The 20,315-nt window shown below is 47.3% G+C and overlaps 7 protein-coding genes across 7 annotated transcripts; 2 read left to right on the forward strand and 5 right to left on the reverse strand.

The window, feature by feature from the left end:
• Positions 1-85: 85 nt before the first annotated feature.
• Positions 86-3,039, reverse strand: ONS95_007890 (uncharacterized protein; the record flags this gene model as incomplete). The annotated part of the gene is made up of 7 exons (XM_058501414.1): positions 86-850; positions 903-971; positions 1,019-1,616; positions 1,697-1,986; positions 2,090-2,280; positions 2,342-2,764; positions 2,817-3,039. The coding sequence occupies 7 exons, from the start codon at positions 3,037-3,039 to the stop codon at positions 86-88; spliced, it is 2,559 nt and encodes an 852-aa protein (XP_058362733.1).
• Positions 3,040-3,698: 659 nt separating this feature from the next.
• FPR4 (peptidylprolyl isomerase fpr4) lies at positions 3,699-5,512 on the reverse strand (the record flags this gene model as incomplete). The annotated part of the gene is made up of 5 exons (XM_058501415.1): positions 3,699-3,904; positions 3,957-4,719; positions 4,770-5,228; positions 5,348-5,418; positions 5,497-5,512. 5 exons carry the CDS (start codon positions 5,510-5,512, stop codon positions 3,699-3,701), a joined length of 1,515 nt encoding a protein of 504 aa, XP_058362734.1.
• A 288-nt stretch (positions 5,513-5,800) lies between these two features.
• Positions 5,801-7,295, reverse strand: ONS95_007892 (uncharacterized protein). The gene is made up of 2 exons (XM_058501416.1): positions 6,313-7,295; positions 5,801-6,235 (listed from the first exon to the last, which is right to left on the reverse strand). The coding sequence occupies exons 1-2, from the start codon at positions 6,860-6,862 to the stop codon at positions 6,021-6,023; spliced, it is 765 nt and encodes a 254-aa protein (XP_058362735.1). The 5' UTR covers positions 6,863-7,295; the 3' UTR covers positions 5,801-6,020.
• A 1,183-nt stretch (positions 7,296-8,478) lies between these two features.
• On the reverse strand, positions 8,479-10,906 carry ONS95_007893 (uncharacterized protein; the record flags this gene model as incomplete). The annotated part of the gene is made up of 2 exons (XM_058501417.1): positions 8,479-10,142; positions 10,862-10,906. 2 exons carry the CDS (start codon positions 10,904-10,906, stop codon positions 8,961-8,963), a joined length of 1,227 nt encoding a protein of 408 aa, XP_058362736.1. The 3' UTR covers positions 8,479-8,960.
• A 1,707-nt stretch (positions 10,907-12,613) lies between these two features.
• On the forward strand, positions 12,614-15,040 carry ONS95_007894 (uncharacterized protein; the record flags this gene model as incomplete). Its single annotated transcript, XM_058501418.1, has 3 exons — positions 12,614-13,009; positions 13,107-14,862; positions 14,985-15,040. 3 exons carry the CDS (start codon positions 12,614-12,616, stop codon positions 15,038-15,040), a joined length of 2,208 nt encoding a protein of 735 aa, XP_058362737.1.
• A 384-nt stretch (positions 15,041-15,424) lies between these two features.
• On the forward strand, positions 15,425-16,165 carry ONS95_007895 (uncharacterized protein; the record flags this gene model as incomplete). Its single annotated transcript, XM_058501419.1, has 2 exons — positions 15,425-15,639; positions 15,709-16,165. The coding sequence occupies 2 exons, from the start codon at positions 15,425-15,427 to the stop codon at positions 16,163-16,165; spliced, it is 672 nt and encodes a 223-aa protein (XP_058362738.1).
• An 840-nt stretch (positions 16,166-17,005) lies between these two features.
• ONS95_007896 (uncharacterized protein) lies at positions 17,006-20,232 on the reverse strand (the record flags this gene model as incomplete). Its single annotated transcript, XM_058501420.1, has 3 exons — positions 17,006-19,625; positions 19,673-19,992; positions 20,047-20,232. 3 exons carry the CDS (start codon positions 20,230-20,232, stop codon positions 17,006-17,008), a joined length of 3,126 nt encoding a protein of 1,041 aa, XP_058362739.1.
• Between the last annotated feature and the right edge of the window lie 83 nt (positions 20,233-20,315).

Below are 20,315 nucleotides of genomic sequence, written 5' to 3' on the forward strand. Positions count from 1 at the left end.
CTTTGCTTACATGACAGCTTGGATTGAAGCCCTGCTCGTTACAGCATTCTCGGCAAACAGATAACCCCAATCACATCTAGTTGAATCAGTGTATGCTCAATCTTGCTCGGTGCCAAACAGCTCTTTTCCCACTTATACTTCCAGCAACACATCCTTGTCCGATTGTGCCATTTTGAAAGTATCTCTCTCTATTGGGACGGAATCTTCGATAGGTGTATCCCAAGAACGCACCTCGTTTTCTCAACTCCAGAACCTTTGGTGCCGTATCCTTGTCTCTCAGCAAACGATCTCTGGGTCGTTTCTTCTCCTTTCTTCCATAATGTTTAACGAACGCCTTGAGGTATTCCTTTTGCTCATCACACATTGCGAATGCATCTATCTCCCGCTCAACCTTTCTCATCTTTACCGAGTCGTGGGGCCGTTCGACAAAACTTTTTGCCAGAACCTGAATCTCTCTATTGAACGGCCTGAGAGCATCAGATATCTCGTCGGCGGTTGGGGGTGGCCCAGATATAGACTCAGAAAAGTCTGAGATTGGATCTTCCTCATCGAAGTAATGTGTGTCATCAACAGACTTGATACTAGGAACAAAGGGTGGCACCATCATGTGAAGTCGATCCCATTGGATATCTCTGAACCATTTATGGGCTTTGATCTCCTCGGCATCGTTAGGAAAGACATAACGGCCAGCATAATCCGTAACATGGTGCGATGTTGAAGGATGGTCCTTCATTCTGTACCGTCTGGAGCAAAGTCTGGTGCTTTTGTCTTGAATGATGCTTCGAATAAGATCTTGACATCGCTTACTAACGATCGGCTTGTGAGGAAAGTTAAATGTATTTTTGTGGTCCTGCATCGATCAGTGGGGAGCCAGAAAGCTGGTGAGAGGAATGAGTGGCTACCAAAATATTGAGCTTCGTTTGCTGCCTTCCACCTTCTTCAGCGAGGAACGGAGTATGGCCGTACAAGCACTGAGCTATGTTATTGCAGTGCTTGAAGGGCTTGAATGGTCACTTACCTCATACAATATTACTGCAACGCTCCACCAGTCGCACCGGGCATCATATAGATCCCCTCGCACCACTTCTGGAGCCATGTATTGACTGGTACCCACGACAGACCTCGCCAGTGACCTATTACCGTACCGATTTCGCCAGTTAAGGATTCCTTCGCTATCCGTACCATTGGATGATGTTCGCTCATGTCGTTTGTCCTTGCCAGTGGCTGAATTGTGGGCAAGCATTCTCCCCTCTTTAATGTCGATACTGTCGCCTTCCACGTTGATCCCCAACTTGGAAAGCAGAGAATACCGGTGATTGTTGAAGTATGCCTGGTCATGGGACCAGTGCCCATCGAATGCTAGGCCGAAATCTGAAATTTTTAGATGTCCGGACGCCGAAATAAGGAAATTGTCTGGTTTGACATCTCGATGGATCCAGCGAAGCGAATGCGCCTCCTCAATGCAGACAATCATCTCCGCCATATACCACTTGGTCACAGATTCGGAAAGTACGTTATCGCGAATCAGAAGTCCCAAGAAATCACCACCGGGCATATATTCCATCACAAGGTACAAATTGTTCAAATCCTGGAAGCTTGCAATGAGCGGTACGACCCTGTACTTGTAAGCCAACGTTTTCAGGCCAGGTACGAAGCACTGGTTAATGCCATGGGGTATTCAAGATCTTGGACTTACCAACGAGAGCCCTCTGCAGCAACCAGGAAATCCCGCTCTGCCCGAAGATGTCCTTCTTGACTGTTACGTAACATGTCAGACTTTCGAATGACTTTCATGGCGTATATTTCTCGTTTCTTTTCAGGATCGCATGGAGTGCTTTTATCAAGTTTTTCTCTGACGAGACGGACGACCCCGAAACTGCCCTTTCCTAGGACCTTTACGACTTCGTAGCGAGAACTCGTTATGTCTTTGCCGCTCAATGCATTTCCAGCCCGGACCTTCATGGCCCTCATTTCTCGAAGATGATCCTAGGTTGAGGGACGGTTAGCAAATGCTAGAAAACTAGTATGCCGTAGAGTGTACAGGGCATGAATCAACGTGATATCGCTGCGTCAATGTGTGACCACTTACGGTCTCGTCCTGAGCCCATGCTCGCCGCTTCTCATCTTGCTCCGCTAAGGACAAATTGGGCTCGTGATAAAGTGCACCTTCCAGTTGCCTTCTGCGAATAGAGCGTGGTGTCAACATCCCTGAGGTGGCATGATTATAGTGGGTTTCAAAGAATACTTTAGCTGCGGCAGCTCGTTCAACGGTGACAATAGCTGGTTCGGATGTTAGTACTCAGACCAAAGTGGATTCACGGAATTGTATTGGCGGAAGTACTTGGTACAGGCTCTGGTGTTTCTTGACTCTCCACAATGGGTGCCAAAATAGGTATTTCGTTTGGGAAATATTCACCAGCAGTTACTGGCTTCGTGGCCACCTTCCTGTTCTCAGACGAATGTTGCGAACCAATCTTTGACTTCGAAGAGATCTTCGAGTCGAGTGAGGTCTTGCCAGTTGACTCCCCGGGCCTAAGTAAAGATGATTTCCCACTGTTTCGGCTAGACTCTGCGCTGGTAGATGGCGAACCTTCTGGTGTTACCTCCAAAACGCCTCTGTCTAGAGATATCAGGCTTGGCCGGCTTTTAAATTGTGTTCGACGGACCACAGTTGGCTCTTCCTGTGCTTTAACAATCGCAGCAGCAGAAAATCTTCGACTTGGACTTATGGGAGGGGTTAATTCAGCAACTGAGGCAGCGGATACTGTTGTTCTCAGTCATTGGGACAGGCTTCGGAAGTGCTGAAGGGTATTTACCGCTATTCCTCAATGAACGTAAGGCTGTGATCAGCTTCGATCCATGTCTTCGAAGCTTCGAAGGTCGGTTATGGTCCTCAGGCGAACTTGGGGGAGTAAGCATCGCACAGTTGCTTGGGACCCTGTTGACTGTTCCATGCTCTGAAAGTGCTTCAGGTACCTCAATCTCTGGGCTTACAGAGCCTGGTCGGTCACCGCCAGTCTTGCTGTGTACTCTCTTCATGATGTAGTCCTAGAACACTATTGTTGCTTTTCGTCACGCAGTGGCAATGCAAGCAAGTACTGCTGTCGAGGGCAGAGATTGGCGTTTCCTGTTCCAATCCGAGAACTAATGATAGTGGGTAAATTATGTTGCTGACGATGGTGCGACGGTGTTGATGATGCTTAATCTGGCGGCCTGCTTGGAAATGAGGATGTACTTCCCTTGTTCTGGTCACAGTCTTAGCGTTCCTGTCATTTTCATAGATGGTCACTCACCGAGGCAGGTGCGAACTACACGCTCCTTCACGACTTCAAATAGCAGCATGGGGCACGATTGACTTGAATTTTATTTAGGTACTAATGACGCGGTCTCGGTCCGCAGATAAGAGACAATCAACTTTTGCCAGATACGCCTGTAATGCAAACCCCTTGACCCATATCGTATTCCTGCTTCCCATCCCAACAAGACAGTTCATCACAGAACCACGAAGGTCGGAGGTTTATGCAAAAGAACGGTATGGCGTAACACAGTGTAAGGAAATTAAACAGCCAAATCGCTGCATGAGAGGTGTATCGGGAGTTGTACAGCGGAGAGGAGTCGACAAGCAAAGCTTCCACCTCAGCATTCGCAAAAGGTCAACAGAAAACATGCGTAACAGGAACGAAGAGTCTGTTAGAATTTTACTTGATCTCCAACAACTTGACGTCGAAGACGAGGGTGCTGTTTCCAGGGATACCAGGGACGCCTTTGCTGCCATAGGCGAGGCTTGCGGGAATGGTGAGTCTACGCTCGCCACCCACTGACATACCAGCAACACCAATGTCCCATCCCTTGATCACCTCGCCAGATCCGAGCTTAAAGGAGAAAGGCTTGCCCTTCTTGTTCGCTGCCGAGGTTGTTAGTCTATAACCACCGTCAAGAGATGCAGAAAGACTTACAGTCAAAGACCTTTCCATCCTCGAACTTGCCGATGTAACGCATGCCGACCTTATTTCCCTTCTTGGCTGCTGGGCCAGTACCGAGCTTCTTGTCATCACACTTAACACCTTGCACCATCTTGACGCCCAAGGTAGCCTTGCCCTTGGCATCCGGCGCAGCCTTTGCCTTCTCAGCAGACCCAGTTGGGCCCTGCTCAAGGTTCTTTGCGAATTGAACCTTCTTGTCAGACTTGTCGGATTTAGCAGCAGGACTTTCCTTGATATCGACCTTCTTTGACTCGTCAGCCTTGACGGCAGCAGGCTCGCCATTGTTCTTCTTCAGCTTCTTAAGCTGCTTCTTGCTCAACTTCTGCTCATCAGCAGAATCAGGTTTCAGGCTCTTGGCCATGATATCGTCGAGCGAAGCACCCTCCTCGATCGCATCAGCGGAGCGCTTATTCTTGCCCTTCTTCTCAGCACTGACAAGCTTGGGAGCCTCCTCATCGTCAGAATTGACCTCAGTGACTCGGGGGTTCTCAAGGGTATCAAGATCATCGCTCTCGTCATCATCCATCTCAAGATCAAGCTCATCTTCATCAGGGGACAAGTCATAGTCCTCATCATCCTCCTCCTCATCAGAATCGTAGACTTCGTGGTGGTGGTTGTGCCCATCTTCTTGGGGAATAACATAGTTTCCCGTGAGGTAGACGGTGTGGGTGCCAGAAACTTTGAAGAAGACCCGCTCATGCTCACCAATGGTGATGTCGAGAGGTTGTTGGAAGTTCTAATGGAAGTTAGCATGGTAAGATTTCGAGCCCAGGCCAAGCAGCATACCTTGGTTGTGTCAAGCGTGCAGAGAACAAACTCCTCAACCTCGATATCCTCAGAATCATCGTCACTGTCATCGTCGCTTTCCTCCTCATCGTCGCTGGTGGCCTTGTTCTTTCCCTTCTTGCTGACTTTTCCGTCCGCACCATTGGGGGCATCCTCCATTTCCTCATCAGAAGCACCGCCGAGGGAGTCCATGAGTTGTTGAAGTGCGGCAGCCTTTCTAGCCTTCTTTGACTTTGCTGGATCGCTTGGGCCTCCATTCTCTTCCTCTTCCTCAGACTCGCTCTCTTCGGAATCACTCTCAGCAAGCAGAGCACGCATATACTCCTCAGAGTCCTCATCGTCCTCGGATCCATCAGGTTGGCGGATGAGCTTCAGGGTGGCACGGGGAGCAACGCCTTCGACACTTGCATCAGCATCTGCGGGTGCGCTGGGATCAATGGCAGCCATTGTGATGCGGAACTGTTTATAGTGAGGTTAGCTTTGATTTTTTTTGCAGCTCGAGTCCAGCTTTGGAAGTTTTTCGCACTGGAGAACCCTGGCAGACATTTTGGAGAAAAAGATATAGCAGAAGTTCTTACGGTAGCAGGGAAGTCAGCAATTGCCGGTATAATATTATCTCCAGGTGGGACCTGAAGGCCATAGGTGGCAACTGTTGTTCAAGTTAGTTCACCGTCATTAACAGGAGCATTGCAGCATGGCGAAGAGATGCATGCTGAGACCGATTTACCTGGTAGAAGAGACATTTTGTCTATTGTTGAATGACTGTTCTTGGAAATCAACGGGAAGAATCAAGTGTCTCTAATTGACAAAATGGCTCAAGGAATCCTGTGTGGGGAGCAGGATTTGGGTTGTTTGGGAAAGAAGAGGAGCGGTGTCTAACAGAATATTTCACGAGGCGAGCAAGCTTCAAGATCTCTTTTTTTCTCCAGCGGGCACTAACCACGCTAAGATAGCTACCTAATCGCCCCGCCGACCGTCACGTGTGGACAGGGTAATCAGGTAGGTATGTCAAATGGAATGCTTGAGGCTGACTACATCCATAGCAGTGAACTGCTTCATATACTTTCCATACTTTATCTATACTCAAAATAAATCCTGCGAGAGGAACTTGTTCTGGGAACTGGATAACAGCATCCTCATCCCAATTTTTCCCCCCGTTCCTTACAAGCTGATCCGATGACAGCACCAGTACAAAATGAGCATCCTAAACATCTTGCTCCAACGTAGTTTGAGTCCACAGGTCCATGTTCATCACAAAGCCTTCTTCTTCTTGGAACTAATCTTCCCCACCACCACAGCCTTGAGTATTTGCCACAGCCACCAAATAATGTCGCCAGACTTGCTTCTGGTATAATTGACACCTTTGTCCCCTACATCGGCCATTTCCAGGACTGCTTCCGCTGCTGGCCCAGGCAACTTTTCTCTGATATACGCTGCTATCATCTCCTGTCCATTCGTGATTCCTCCTGACGTAGTTGTTAGCACAGATCTAGGACGAATGGAATGGGTTTTATGGAGATTGGAAATGTATCCAAATGCGTACCGCTCGTCCAAATATTTCCGTCAGTCACCCATCTTTTCTCATCTACCCACTTCACATCAGGAAATTTCTTTTTCAGGGCAGGTACTAATGCCCTTGGACCACTGGCACTCTTTCCTCTCAGAATTCCGCTCTGACCTAGCATATATATGCCGGTACAAATGCACAACATGTCAACATACTCTCCATCTTTCCCCTTCCAGCCAGCATGAGCCCTTACAAAGTCCAAGATATCTTCCTCGAAGACTGAAGACGGATCTGGCCCTGGAATAAGGATTATGTCCAGTAGTCCTGGTTGAACTTCAGCATCTTTGATTGTTTTAGAGACCTTGAGAAATGCGTTTGCGGTCAATTCAACATGGGCTCCTGTCTGTGGCAGCGCGATGTAATGTATTACCGAGCGTGTCCCTAGGTTGACCAGAGGAGCAGGAAGCGTACATGCCGTGAGATATTTTGGACTCAGCATCGCGAAGAGATCGATAGGAGAGAGATCTAAGAGCTGTGCGCCGACGGGGACGAAGACCCCAATTCTTAACTTTCCGGGTTTCGCCATTGTCTTCAGGACCAGAGCATAAAATGTAGAAGCTGAGGTGCGTTTGCCAATTGAATTTTTTGGAATACCACGATCTTATAACCCGTACCCGCACGGGATCATGAGCAAAGCTGCGGAGTAACTAAACTGGCGGTTGTAACAAGCGGATCTAGTATATCCGCAGACGCGAGATCTCCACAACATGCTTGACGATCTTCCAGAACAAAGGTTTTGCTCCACGGAATCTTCTCGTTCAAACGCTTCTGGCACCATCTGTGATGTGATGCTGTGATCACCTCGGTGATGTCTGCTTGCTGTCGCTTGGGTGTGTGGCTGCGAGGAAGCATACGGAAGGCCCACTGCTACAGTAGACGAACGGGGCTGTCCTTGACACGATTCTTTTCTTTGGCATGCCGTCGTCTGGTTGCGGCAAGACATTACGAGCCAAACTACATTTTTGCTGACGGAAGATTTCAAATATTCACTGTGGTACATGTGTGTGCGTTTAGGTGAGATGTCCCATGCGTCAAGTAATTACTGCCGAAAATTCTTCGTATTTGCGATTGTAGCCGGTGCAGGCTTGTTTGCTGACAGCAGCGAGCTCCAACCAGCCACAATGACTGAATGTAGGTGCATTTGCTCTTTCATAGTTCAGCCAGCAATTCTCTTGGGAGTGTGAGCATGGAGGCGACTTAGGTGGGTGAAAGCAGTCTGCGGGACCAACCCCCGAGAGCTTGCGAAAGAGTTGCATAGTATGAGAATAAATTCGTTCCGCAGCACTTCTGGTTGTTAGCTGTATAGAAAGCACGGCCTCTTCACCGCAAGCAACCAACATGCTTCTTCACGTCTGACGAGAACTTGTCAGGGGGTGGTTCTTGGGAAAGTGCGGGCCCAAGGTAACCACAGTTTTATCTAGAGTTCAGCTCCGCTACGACAAGAACTTGGTTATTCCAGACTGTACTTTCTTCTCATTCAATATCATATTCCTTAACTCTGTTTCCCTGTTTTTGTTTTCCTTGACGAATTTGTTAAGCTCTCAATATTCCAATTATTTCAACAACCTGTTTTACTTCAGAATTCCTATTGCTCGACATCCCTCCTTTTTCAACTAAACGAAGTTCTCTAGTATCTCGGCCTTTTTCGTACCATTTGTCCTATGTCTGCTTCCATTTACACACGAAACACTGACGTTGTTTGTACGGGCTTGCATCCAATTACAGTCACCCGAACGGTAACGGTAACAGCACCTCCGTCGCACACCACTACATACAGTCCGCTGCCATATGTCACCACAGATCGAGGAACTGTCACCTCTGTGGATTATCATGGCTCCCGAGGCTCTATCTGGGCCTACCCTATTCGATGGCCAGTCCGTGACTGGGCAGTCGCCGTACGACACAACGTCTTTGTCGTTGTGATCATCGTGAACATCAACGTTGCAATCGTCGATAGACGAAGCAAGACTTTCATATCTACAGTCACAGACGCAAGAACCACCTGAAATCCAAAGTCTTCCCAGAAAGCTACGTACACTGCAAGAAACTCTACAATTTAGATGTCCACTCCTACCAAGATTCCACCATCCACTGGAAACAGCAGTCGTCATTTCGCTAGACCTTCGAGCAAGCCTTACTATACGGGAATCCAGGACACTAGTACCAATCTATTTCGTAGCTCCACCAGTAAGCCATATTCCACACGAAATGTCATTCCTAGTTCTCCCGAATACCGGACCACGGCCTCTGGTCCAGTTGTTCTACCCAAGCCGACAGACACCACTACTTGTTGTCAGATCAAGGGACGCAGAGCTACTCGGTGGTACGAAGAGAGGACGTTTGTATAACTGGAAGTGGGGTGAGGGGATACTAGGTGGTGACTGGATGTGATGGAAGGATTTAATGCAGGGGAATTTGTTTTGAGCATCGAGTACTGTTCCCGTTGAGCATTATAAAGGGCAAGTCTGGCCGCAATAAGCAGAAACATATGGTGCAACGGGCACGATCTAACCGATTGAATAGAAGTTACGTCTTACTGAAGACAGCTAAGTAGACATATGTTCTTGTATCTTTCCTTATCTCCTTCTCAAGTCAGCATCGATCCCCAAAATCAAGAGCCCGGACTATGTATACTGATTCGTGTTCTCAGGAACATGTATAGTTTTGCCCAAGCGAATAAACCCAGCTTGAACATGTCGACAAACAGCATGTACAAACGCAGCCTCATTGTCAAAAGTCCCCAAGTCCAACCCCTCAGCTTGCCAGTTGACAGTGATATTCATCGGTCCACCCCGGACACTCACAACATTGACTGACAGTGCAGCGCCACCATTCACGTCCGTCGGGCAACAGAATACCATCTCCTTGATATTACATTGACCAACCTTTCCCAAAGGCTGCAAACTCATCAAGTTACTGATCGCATACCAATCACCACGACGACTGCCAATCTTTGACAATGTCCAATTTCGTATACTGAATAAGTACCTTAGCAGAACAAGTGGCTGATCCTGGACTTCTCTTGCCCGGCTTGCAAGTCTTTCCGTGATAGCCCTGGCCAATTTCCAAGAAAAACTTCCATCCTCACCCCATGTGTCCTTTCGAAGAGGATGCATCTGGAAATCTCCCGATGCGAACACACCCATCTCATCATTTGAGATTCTGACCGTTGGCCGCATGTTGATGGCTGTACCAGCACCAAATCTGTCAAAACTATGAGGTCTGGGAAGACATTCTGAAAGTGCATCGAGAGCCAGCTGATGAAGCAAACCTGTGAGCTTTGCTCCATTCATGCGGCATAATTTCAGAGCATCATCCACTGTATCCCTGTCGATACTTATCAAGCTTACTCCAGTGCGATGAGTCTTTGCGTCATAGAAGATCGGTGTGCCAGTCCAGGTACTTGGTGTAACATCATTCAACTCTGAGCTGAAGTCAAAAAGTGAGGATATCCACTTCGGGAGGTATTGTCCAAGGAACGGGGACAAGAGATAAGACCATGAGATCGGTAGGTTCTCGGGTGTGTCGAATGCAGGACTGAGACGCTTGCGTGTCGGAGTACAGATCAAATCCGTCTCCAATTGTTGCTCTTGGAGAGCTTCAAGGAATGTTCGGTGAAATGCGCACCCTGACAAGCCATCACCTAAGGCATGGGAGTAGGCGAATGCTATGAAGAATCGTTTCCCCAAGAACGGCAGGACAACAATTTTCCAGGACGGAATCGTAGTCGTCAAAGGCTCATCAACAATATCAGGTAGAACTCTTTGTATCCTTGAGGACTCAAGCTCTCCATTCCCACCGCCATGCTGAAGAACTTAGATGTGCTGGCTCAAGTCAATGCGAGAGCAAAATTCGAAGTATGGTGAGTCGGTGTTATGCTTGGCAATGGTGGTGCTCATGCGTGGATGAGCGTCTATGCAACTCCTCAGAGCATGATTGTAGGTGGAGACAGACTTGATATCCACTGGTCTGAAGAACTCGTAGATTCCGCCGACAACGAGAGTGCGGTAAAATCCAGGAGATTCACGGGCAACACATCGGACTTCATTGGGACCTAGTTTGGGATGTCATTAGATCGTTTTGAGAATTATAGAGTTGTCATAGATACCAGCTGCTCTAAGAAAGGTTTCACCTGCCGGTGTCCTCGACCCAAGTGGCAACATCATCAGTCGCTGCCCACACTAGATTATTGAATGGTTCGTCTAATACTTTCGTAGAATACCTCTAAGGTACAGGGTTTTCTGTCAATGCTTGAAGAAATGGGATATGTGTTCCGAGAGTAAGAAGGTTGCGAAGGCCTGTGTAATAGTCTGTGATAGTCACCGATTGATAATCTGCGAAACTTGCTGTCACTACCAGATGCTGCTATACAAAAAGAGGGCAAGAAAACGAGACTGAGAGTCTGAAGTGATGGAGTTCTTGCTGTTATAACCTATTTGTGGTGGTAGAGCCCCTTGATATGGTACAGCACCGTCTTTCCTAAAAAGAAAACATACATCCGGTGGGGCTACAGCGGTTTTCTTACATGATCCTGGTCGTACTTAGCTTGACCAGTAAGCTTTGTTGGCATGGCTAAGTGTTCATTGATGTTGAGAATGTCTGTAAATGGTGTTTAATCATACTCTACTGAGACAGAATGAAGTTTCCCTTTGTAGTGGATGAAGAATAATTTAAACTCTGCTGAAAAGTTGACTTGAAGGAGAAAATCAGATAAGCCAACGGAAGTACCCAAAGTCGTTATGTACGTACTAACATTCAGCAAGAAGAATGTATCTGTGGCGAAAGTTCAATCTCTTTCTAATTCAAAGGATGTTCGTGCACAACCAAGTAAACATTTATTTATGTTTGCCTTCGCTTAGACAGAGGCGAGGTGGGGCGTCATCCCGAAAGACCTGGAAAGCCGTATACACTAGCCGGCCAAGGCCTGAAGTTTGTCAGTATTCAGGGTGCGACCAATCTACCTGATTTATTCTGATCAACAGTATCAAATCCGAAAGTCCCATAACTTGTGCTTGTTACAACTTACTATGCAGCTTTGCTCCCATCAACATTTCAACAAGCGGAAAGTATGTTGGTCAGGCTATCTAGCTTCAAATTAAAACTTTTTCACCAAAGAATTTACCTAGTAAATGATCCTAGAGTTTCCTCCTATGCCTGAACCCAAGATGTTGGTCTCGTGTCAATCTCATCATCATAGCAGATCATGGTCACGTGCAGCAAAGTTAATTTTCGATGCCAAAATAAGGTAGATTTCAGTTGACCTAAATACCCAGGCGGAGCTCGTCCACTCTTCGTCACTCATATCAATTTAGTCGCTAAGCGGCACTCGGAAAGGAAACAAACGCGGCTCGCATAGTTCATGTCAGAAGCAAGTGTCAAGATTTATACCGGTCGTATGATACGGCCGTTAGCGTCAGCTAAATTTCCACGATGTTTGTGAACACCTTGATGAGGGATTCATTAGTAAACTCTTTATTGTGTCATTGAACAAGAATATGGTATCTTTTCATATGCAGCTTTTAAAATTAACACTCAGCTCCGCCTGTTTTCACACAATCCGGTGACGCACATAGTAAGCTGGAGATATACTCGGAGCGAAGCAGACGAGTCGCGCCGGGATCTCACAATGTAGGTACAGCTCCAACTGTAACGGAAAATAATTTGGCAATACTTCTTCGTGGCCATCTGGACTACATTCGATTCGCACTTCTAATGTGTCAAGAACTCGCTATCGACAAAATACTGGCTTCGAAGTCAACAGCCTGGGGCCAAGGGACGCGGGCAAACCGCTAAGTTTGGAGGTCTCCGTACGCTGGAACGATGTATATTCCATTTATTTTTCCGTCAGCGAAACAAGGCTCCCAGTGAGACGATGCTCTTATGTTACTAATCTTGAATTTGGGGCCGTGGTTGATGCAACAATGAAGTCTGTGGTCTTGAGGTGCTTAGTGTACACCCTGCATGGTCCAAGCCCTGTCATCAACATGTGCTATGGAACGCATACTGATGGCATGTTCATTACTACTAACTCCGACCCCCAGCTTGATTAACTGTTCAGTACTGCCGTATTATCCGATACACTGGGCTACAAATAGCGGGGTCTTATTAGAACTGTGCTTCTTGAATGAGGATCTGACGTTCCCCTTGTGCCGAACTCCTATCCTTCCTTGATTTCTCACGGGAAACCCCTTTTACCATTTTGTAATAACTCACTTATGGTCTCTTCTTCCATTTACTAGTAGAAGATAATCGATTCCGAAACTATCACCAGTCAATCATGCCACTGCCTTCGCCGCATCAATCACCAAGCGGAAACAATTTCGATGCAACATCGACTTCCATGAAAGTCGATTCGAGCATTACAAAACCTGCCACCTTAAAACCTTTTCCTCAGCAAAATGCAGAAAATTTCCAAAATGATTCTCCGTCAAGCCCGCCTCTTCCGAAGCAATCAGTACTTCGCCGAGCATGGAGGAGAATCGGCATCACACCACAGGTTTTCATGATCATGGTCAAACCATCGATTTCTGCAGTCATTGCTATGGGCATTTACCAAAAACACTCGGTTGCAGTCAATTACTTGAACCTTGGATACCTTATTATCATCATATCCATCATTTCTGTTCCCATTCTACCTCGTGGGAAATATCTGATGAACTTGTTTCTGTGCCTGGTGAGTTTCATTCCCACTTGCAACATCCACTCACGGTGCCACTTTGCCAGATTGGTTCCTTCCATTTTATAACTCTAATCTGTGATTTTGATGTCAGTTCTTGACATGCTTCGCATGTGGAATGGTCTATTTAGGGATATGGGCGGGAGTCAAAGCTCGTCAGCACACTACTCCTCCAGATGCATCACCCTCGGTCGCTCTAGGTTACAACTCATCTGCCTCTGTGGTCAATGCAATATTCCTGATGGTCAACATGTTCGGAATAAACACGCTCCGAGCAAGCCGATTATCCCTCAAGATTCCTTCCATCCATTACACCATTTTCACATTGGTTGGCTTCACGTATGGCCCCCAACAGGCGACTGTTGAGCACGCCAGAAGGTTTACAAAGGAGCTTCTCTATGCTTTCCTTACTGGTTATGGCATTTCCGCAGGAGTTTCACGGTTCATTATTCCAGTTTCATCGAGGAAGGTGTTCTTCGGGGAGGTGATTGGTTTTCTGCAGAGCTGTCGGGGGCTGTTGAAGACCCAGCTTGACTTTGTTCAAGTCCTGGACCATTTGGAGATGTGTGATGGCACGCCAATGGACAGCTCCAATTCCGATAGAGCGAACAAAGGTGACATGAAAGAAGAGCGAAAAGCCGTGTTTGAGAAGAAACTTGGCGCTTTGAAGGCAGCATCGGGGAGTATTCTTGCTTTACAAGCCAAGCTTCGAGATGATGTGCTGTTTGCAGAGAGAGAAACTGCATACGGATATCTTACCGAAACAGATATCCGCAAGATATACGACCTATTACGAGATATCACGCTCCCAGTCTCAGGCCTATCAACAATTGGAGATATTGTGGAGAGAATGAGCGAAGCAAGTGAATTGCCTAAAACAGCTTCCGGAACCAGTTTTGGCGGCTTCTCCCAGGATGACCGGGAAGAGTGGCAAAACATGATCGAGGAAGTAAACGGATCATTCGACAGAATGATCACAGTTCTGGACGAAAGTATTCTTCACATCTTGATCTCCCTCAAGTTCATACCCCCACCAACAGCGACACCTGAGGATATCGAGAAAGGTCTTACAAATCCTCAACCAGGGCATATAGGGTTCGGCGATTTCCTACTACGGAGCACTGAAGAGTTTCGAGAGCAAAGATCCACCCATTTGCGTCTCTGGGCAGAACAGAGGGGTCTCAGCTCCGTTTTCCAGACGACAACAAAACATTACACAAGCCCATCGAAAGACCCCAAGAAAGATAGATCAGTGCTGAAAAGCGTTTCCAGTGAGGTGAGTACTTCTAAAAGATTACATGTAGTTCTGTACATGGAATACTTGCTCTACTCTGTCTGTATGGCTATTCTGAAGCTTGTACGATATGCCGAAGCGAAGGCTACAGACGGAACATTCAAGAAAAAGCGTATTATTGTGCCAAAACTCAAGACAATTATCCAATGGGTCAGGGGACTCATCACCGGAGAGGATGCAGACCCAACAGCGAATGTTGACCAATCTGCTGGCGTCGAAGCTGTGTACATCGGAGACTCATTCCGAGCATCAAAAGATCCTGAGCATCTTCCCCCGAAGACACTCTGGCAACGCTTTGGAAACTACTTTCGATACATACCAAAGTTCTTAGGCTCTGATGCTGTTAGGTTTGGTGTCAGAGTCACTATTGCCGTGATGAGTATCGCTGTCATGTGCTATGTTAGGCAGACCCATAAGTTCTTCATCAGACAAAGGGTGGTCTGGTGCTTGGTTATGATTGGAATTGGGATGAATTCTTCTTCAGGGAGTGCTATCTTCATTTTGCTGGGAAATCTGGTGGTAACCTTTATCGGCATGATCGGAGCCTACATCAACTGTACGTTGTTCGAGCAGTACCTGTCCCCTTCTTATGCAACAGAGCTACAACAGTGATTTTCTGCAACTAATCTTCCCAAAACAAATGGAAATAAGCGATTTCTAACTTGATGTTAAATCCAGGGTATATTGTGGATCAGAAGACAGCAGGGGTCATCGTGCTGTTCCTTTCTTCTTGATGTTTTATTTCTACTTTGTTGCAAAATTCCCAAGATTCTTGATTCCGATTGTGGCAGGCTGTCTTGCCCATGTGCTAGTTATTGGAAAGTCTCTCTTCTTTGTTACACACATCGCGCACCCTGCTGGCGATATCGACTAACAGGTGGATAGAATATGAGCTGCAAGTACGAGTCATCGGCCTTCGAGCGGCTACGGCAACTGGACAGCCTTTCTACCCTACATACAAGCTGGCCCCATACAGGCTCCTCACTGTCGGCGCAGGTGTCGTCGTGGCATATATCTTTACGATATTTCCAGTACCAATCACAGAAGCTTCAGTCCTTCGCCGTGATCTTGGCGGCTCTTTGTTTATCCTCGCTAAATATCTCAGCTCGGTTACCGCCATGGTTGACCTCAGGCTTAGCGACCAATGCGGTGATAAGGATTCAGCAACAGGCCATAGGAAAAGACTAGAAAAGCTGATGAGGAAATATGTGGACAAAGAAATTGCACTAGTGAATTCCATGAGACAAAACATTGGCTTCATCCCATGGGACATAAAAGTCGGAGGGGAATTTCCTATCAAAATCTACTCAGCTTTGGTGGAAGAGGTCCAGAAGTGAGTTTCTCCGACACCGAAGCCCTGCCCAAGTCATTTTGACTGGATCCAGCTAATGTTTTGGGATAGTGTCACAACTTATCTTACCATTATCGCATATGCATCCGAATCATTTCCTGCCGCGCATGCCCAGTTACCCTGGCTTGCACAGTTTGCTTCTCGACGCGATTCTAATGATCATGAATCACACAAAGTGACAACGCTTATTGCGCTAATCTCAGCATCTCTCACAAACGGCCAAGCACTTCCGCCGTATCTTCAAGCTCCTGCCGGCTTTCGCATCACGGATGAGTTTTTAGACCATAGTGACGGAGTTCTTAGTCTTAAAAACTTGAATGAACCTGGGTTTCGAAGTGTCGTTGTGATCGAAGTGGCGCAGAGGTGTGTAGAAGGAAGCACGCAGAGGATTGTGAACTTGGTGAGAGAATTGGTTGGGGATTTGGACTTCAGCTACTCCTTTACGACCCCCGTAGGTACATCGAGCTTGGAGGGAAATGGTGCAGGTGCCAAGCGGAGGTTGGATTGAACAACCGAGTACAAGAGTACGTCAGGATCGAGTAACAGACGTTGTCTGATAGGAAGCACTCAAAGAGCTTAAAATCCTGAGAAGTAAAGGATACATATATTCATGGAAAACCGAACTGTGCAGAACTTGGTTCTCTTCCATCACTTCACTGTTGCTTACTATCCTAAATTTCTCTTAGATTGCATCTGAATTCCCTGAACGGGCCAAAATGTCTCTCAGACAGTACTTGCATCTCCATACAGACCAAAGACAACCAACACAAGTCGTGACCTTCTGAAAAGAGAAAGGTCGAATACGACTAGAAAAGTTGCACTGATCATATTAGAATACATTCTTTCTGAACCTCTTTTCAAAGTTTGAAACGGCTATTGGTGAGGCCAGAGCATCCATGCACCGCAGGTCAGACATTGGGTCACAAGGGAAAATCGTCTATGAGGGTACCTACGGATGGACATATAAGGGCCATTTTGTAATTCTCAAAGGCTGAAGGAAATCCATCTCCCCAGTCGCAAAGTGCAACACAAAATCGCGAGGTGTAGCTATGTTCTGTTTCGAAAGGGGGCTCCTGGTGCTTTCTGGCTGAGTATATGCACATGACGGCTGTACGGAGTCTTGGTAGTTGTCGGTGGTGTCACAGTCTTCCAACTCCCCATGACATCCTGTGATCACTTCTCATCTCCTTTCCTAGTTCTTGGCTATCATTGGCTGACGCGGGTTTACAAAAGGAGGCGCCAGCCATGAAGTTAACAGACTCCATCGTGGCAAAGAAGAAATAATGTACAATTATTTATATATCGTTACAAGTCCCCAACCTGTGATTCCTAAACACAATGCATTCTGTTAGCAACCACTTCCGGCCTCTGGTTCTATTTGCTGAACGCATCTAAAGTCTATCTGGTTCGTGACAAGATTGATTTCCATTATTTCCACCTCGAACCTATCCCCAACTTCGAGGTCTTCTGGCTCAATGCTGGACGGTATGCTCATTTGCCCGCCAAGAAGTAATTTCGAAATCAATCCTCCAGCAACCCGAGTGTCGGGGTTTATACTTCGTACAGTAAATTCCAAAGGATCAGGTAGTTTGGCTTCGCCAAATTTCCAAGATCGAAGGACGAACTGAAGTAGCGTCCTCCGTTGTGCCTCAGCCGCCCTCTTAGCAATGAGTCTCTCTCGGCCTGCCATGTGTGGAAGCATTTCATCGAGCTGAGCTTGAGAGAATGGCAAATACTCGGCGTTTGATTTCCCAACAAGTGACTGGCCAGTTCTGGCTTCTTCTAATAGTGCAGCCTCGATCTGCCAATGAGCAAGAAGGTCGCCGAATCTGCGAAGAGGACTGGTAACCCTAGCAAACATGTCCAGACCAAGGGCGACATGAGGGCCAGGGATTGTCGATGGCTGTACTTTCCCAATAAGTGTGAAGTAATTACGCATAATCTCGGTAGTAAGTACTCCCTGCTCTTCTGCGGGCCGCAGAGTCTGTACGTAGTACTCCGTGGGGTTTTGCTTGTATGGGATGCGAGGAGTAATCCGATATGGTATTGGAATGCTACGCTCACTGCACCATCTTGCAGCCACCTCGCCAGTCAAGATCATGAGATTGCCCACAGTATCTATCTCATCACTAGCTACCAAGCTTCCAGTGGACTTCTGTATTCCGACACGGATTGTTGGATCGCCGAAGAAGTGGAGGCTGTCGGTAAGATTTTTCGGTTTGGTCCAGGGAAATCCGTTGAAAGACATGTGTATTAGTGGCCGGGGATTTCCCTTACTGATGCCGCCTCTAGCTCGTAACACTTCTTTCCGAGCTTCGCCAATGGTCTGGAGAATTCTCATGTTCTCTCGCTCCTCTCCAGATACCTCATCGCTTCGGAGTAATCGTCGAGTCGCCTTAGGTTTAGCCTTGGCGTTTCCCACGACATACATGTCATATTCAAGTGGATCGTGTCCCATTGTGATTTCTCGAAAGGTGTCTTTTGTCAGATACTTGACATTCCGAACAGTGCCAGGCGTGATCTTACTGTCAAGCAATTCACCTTGTAGGTTTATCTTGGTGCTGAACGTCAAGCAGGGTCTCCCGTGAGCAAGACTGAAGTGCTTCTGAGTATAGGCCGGTGGTAACATAGGCACAACTCGGTCGGGCAAATATACGGTTTCGGCCACCCTCTCAGCAAATTGACTCAGCTGGCCCCGGGGATCAAGGTGAGCTGCAGGATCGGCAACATGAACGTGGACCCAGTAAGTGCCTGATTCATCTGTCCGCTCCAAAGAGAAGCCATCGTCAATTTCGAGTGCATCTGCATCGTCAACACAATAAATGGGCGTGGTACCCCAATCTTGCCGCATAGCAGCTAGCTTATCTTCCGTCAAACCTCCAGCAAGGGACACTGGCGGGTGCAAACGATGCATAATTGCGTCTTGTCTTCCTGCGTAAGGAAGTCTGAGGTCGAAGGTTGATCTTCCTTCCCATGGGGGCAGGGCTCCAAGTTCCAGCAGGCAGGTCCATGCCGTCGCTACATTTAACTTCACATCTGGATAACGGTCAATCATTCGCAGAATAGCAGATCCTACTCCATGCAATGAAGATGATGGCGGAAAGCTTCGCAAGCACGCCCAAGACTCTAGAAACCTTACGAAGAACATATCAGTAACTGTGAAGCGTTCTCTAGACGTTCCAGTTCTAAAATTCTGGTCTGGCTCCAGCGTTATCAGGGAAGGTCCAATTGCCCCGTGTGGGGTAAATGAGCGATTGGCCCGGCTTAGATCGATGAGACGTTGAGCTGTTTTCACAAAATTCACGACTTCTGAATATCCGGAAGGAGCCTTCTCTCCTGCTGCATCTTGGCGAAGTAATGTATCCGTATATTCTCGAACCCATCCAACAACTCGACGAATGCATTCAACTTCACTGGATCCATTGATCTCGTATTGCGGAGTCGACCTCACGGCCGTGCTAGATGCCAGTGCCGAGAAGCCAATATCGTCTTTCAAAATTGAACGGTGGACAGCATAGAGGACCGGCCACTCGTACTTCCCATCCTCATTCTTTGGCACGCTCTTCGGGAGGACTCTTGCAGCGACTTCTTGAAGTGTGCAATACTTGTAATATGAGGTATCTGCCACCTTTTCATGTGCACCGTCCAGATTCATCGCAGCTCTTTGGTATGTGGAATCGGCTTTGTTCCAGAATTCGATCATTTTCCTTACAAGTGAGTGTCCGATACCGATAGGAACAGATTCATTGAAGCTTTGTAATCTGCCTTCCATGGTCGAGTCAACTGCCTCGCGAGGTAGGTATGGAATTAACTCATCGAGTTCCCGGGGGTGGACAAACCCAGGGACGAAGAAACTTATTCTCGCCGAGCTTCGCATTATCCAGCGACCGGACATAGTATAAAATTGGGCCTGATGATCTAAGTCCCGGATGTAGATGGCCAACTCCTGTCGCCGATTACCAACAGAACTTGTAGAATCAGCACTATAGTACAAGAGGCGAGGAACCGAACTCACGTAAGCTCAACAAGATCTCCAGGTAAGAAGAAGTTCCGCGAGTCACCAACATCGACCATATCGAAACTCTCCAAGTCCAAAGCTTGAGGCTGTTCATCGAGATTCGATATAGCTTGAACTTCGCCGCCAAAGTCATCGTAGCAAGCTCCTAGAACAGTATTGCCAACCTCCCCGGGTGCAGGCTGATCCTTCAATATGCCTATGTTGTGATGAGATGAGGCATTCTCTATCTCCCATTGTCGCAGGCGCTCGCGGATCGGTATCGGTGGCGGTTGAAAGGGTAAAGATGTATCTGTCTGGGATTCCAACGAAGAACGAGCCTAGAAAATCTATTAGAAAGTGGACATAATACTTGGAGTACTTCTTAATCTTACTACACGACCAGCATGGAACTGCCTCCAAAGTCCTCCAGGTCTTCCAATTTGTAAAGCTGTGGTCTGCGATGCCCCAAGAAGGCCTCGAGCAGTTGTGCTGAACCAACTGCGGTTGTGTTTTGCGAGACATCGAAAGCATACAAACGGCTGAGTGATCTGTTTTCGATTTTGGGAAGACCGAAGCATAATGAAGAAGAAATGGCAGCGAGAAATCACTTTGATTTACATGGGAACTACTTTCCTTCCTTCCAGCAGCTATGTCCCAAAAA

This window comes from Cadophora gregata (genome assembly GCF_030347475.1).
Source record: "Cadophora gregata isolate MNR1 chromosome Unknown scaffold_2, whole genome shotgun sequence".
In the NCBI taxonomy this organism is placed as follows: Eukaryota; Fungi; Ascomycota; class Leotiomycetes; order Helotiales; family Ploettnerulaceae; genus Cadophora; species Cadophora gregata.

Bases quoted from the DNA above. Each gene is read 5' to 3' on its own strand.
- ONS95_007892 (XM_058501416.1), bottom strand. From the start codon at position 6,862: ATGGCGAAACCCGGAAAGTTAAGAATTGGGGTCTTCGTCCCCGTCGGC. The intron at 6,236-6,312 runs GTACGCATTTGG...CAACTACGTCAG, and splicing joins CGGAAATATTTGGACGAGCG to GAGGAATCACGAATGGACAG.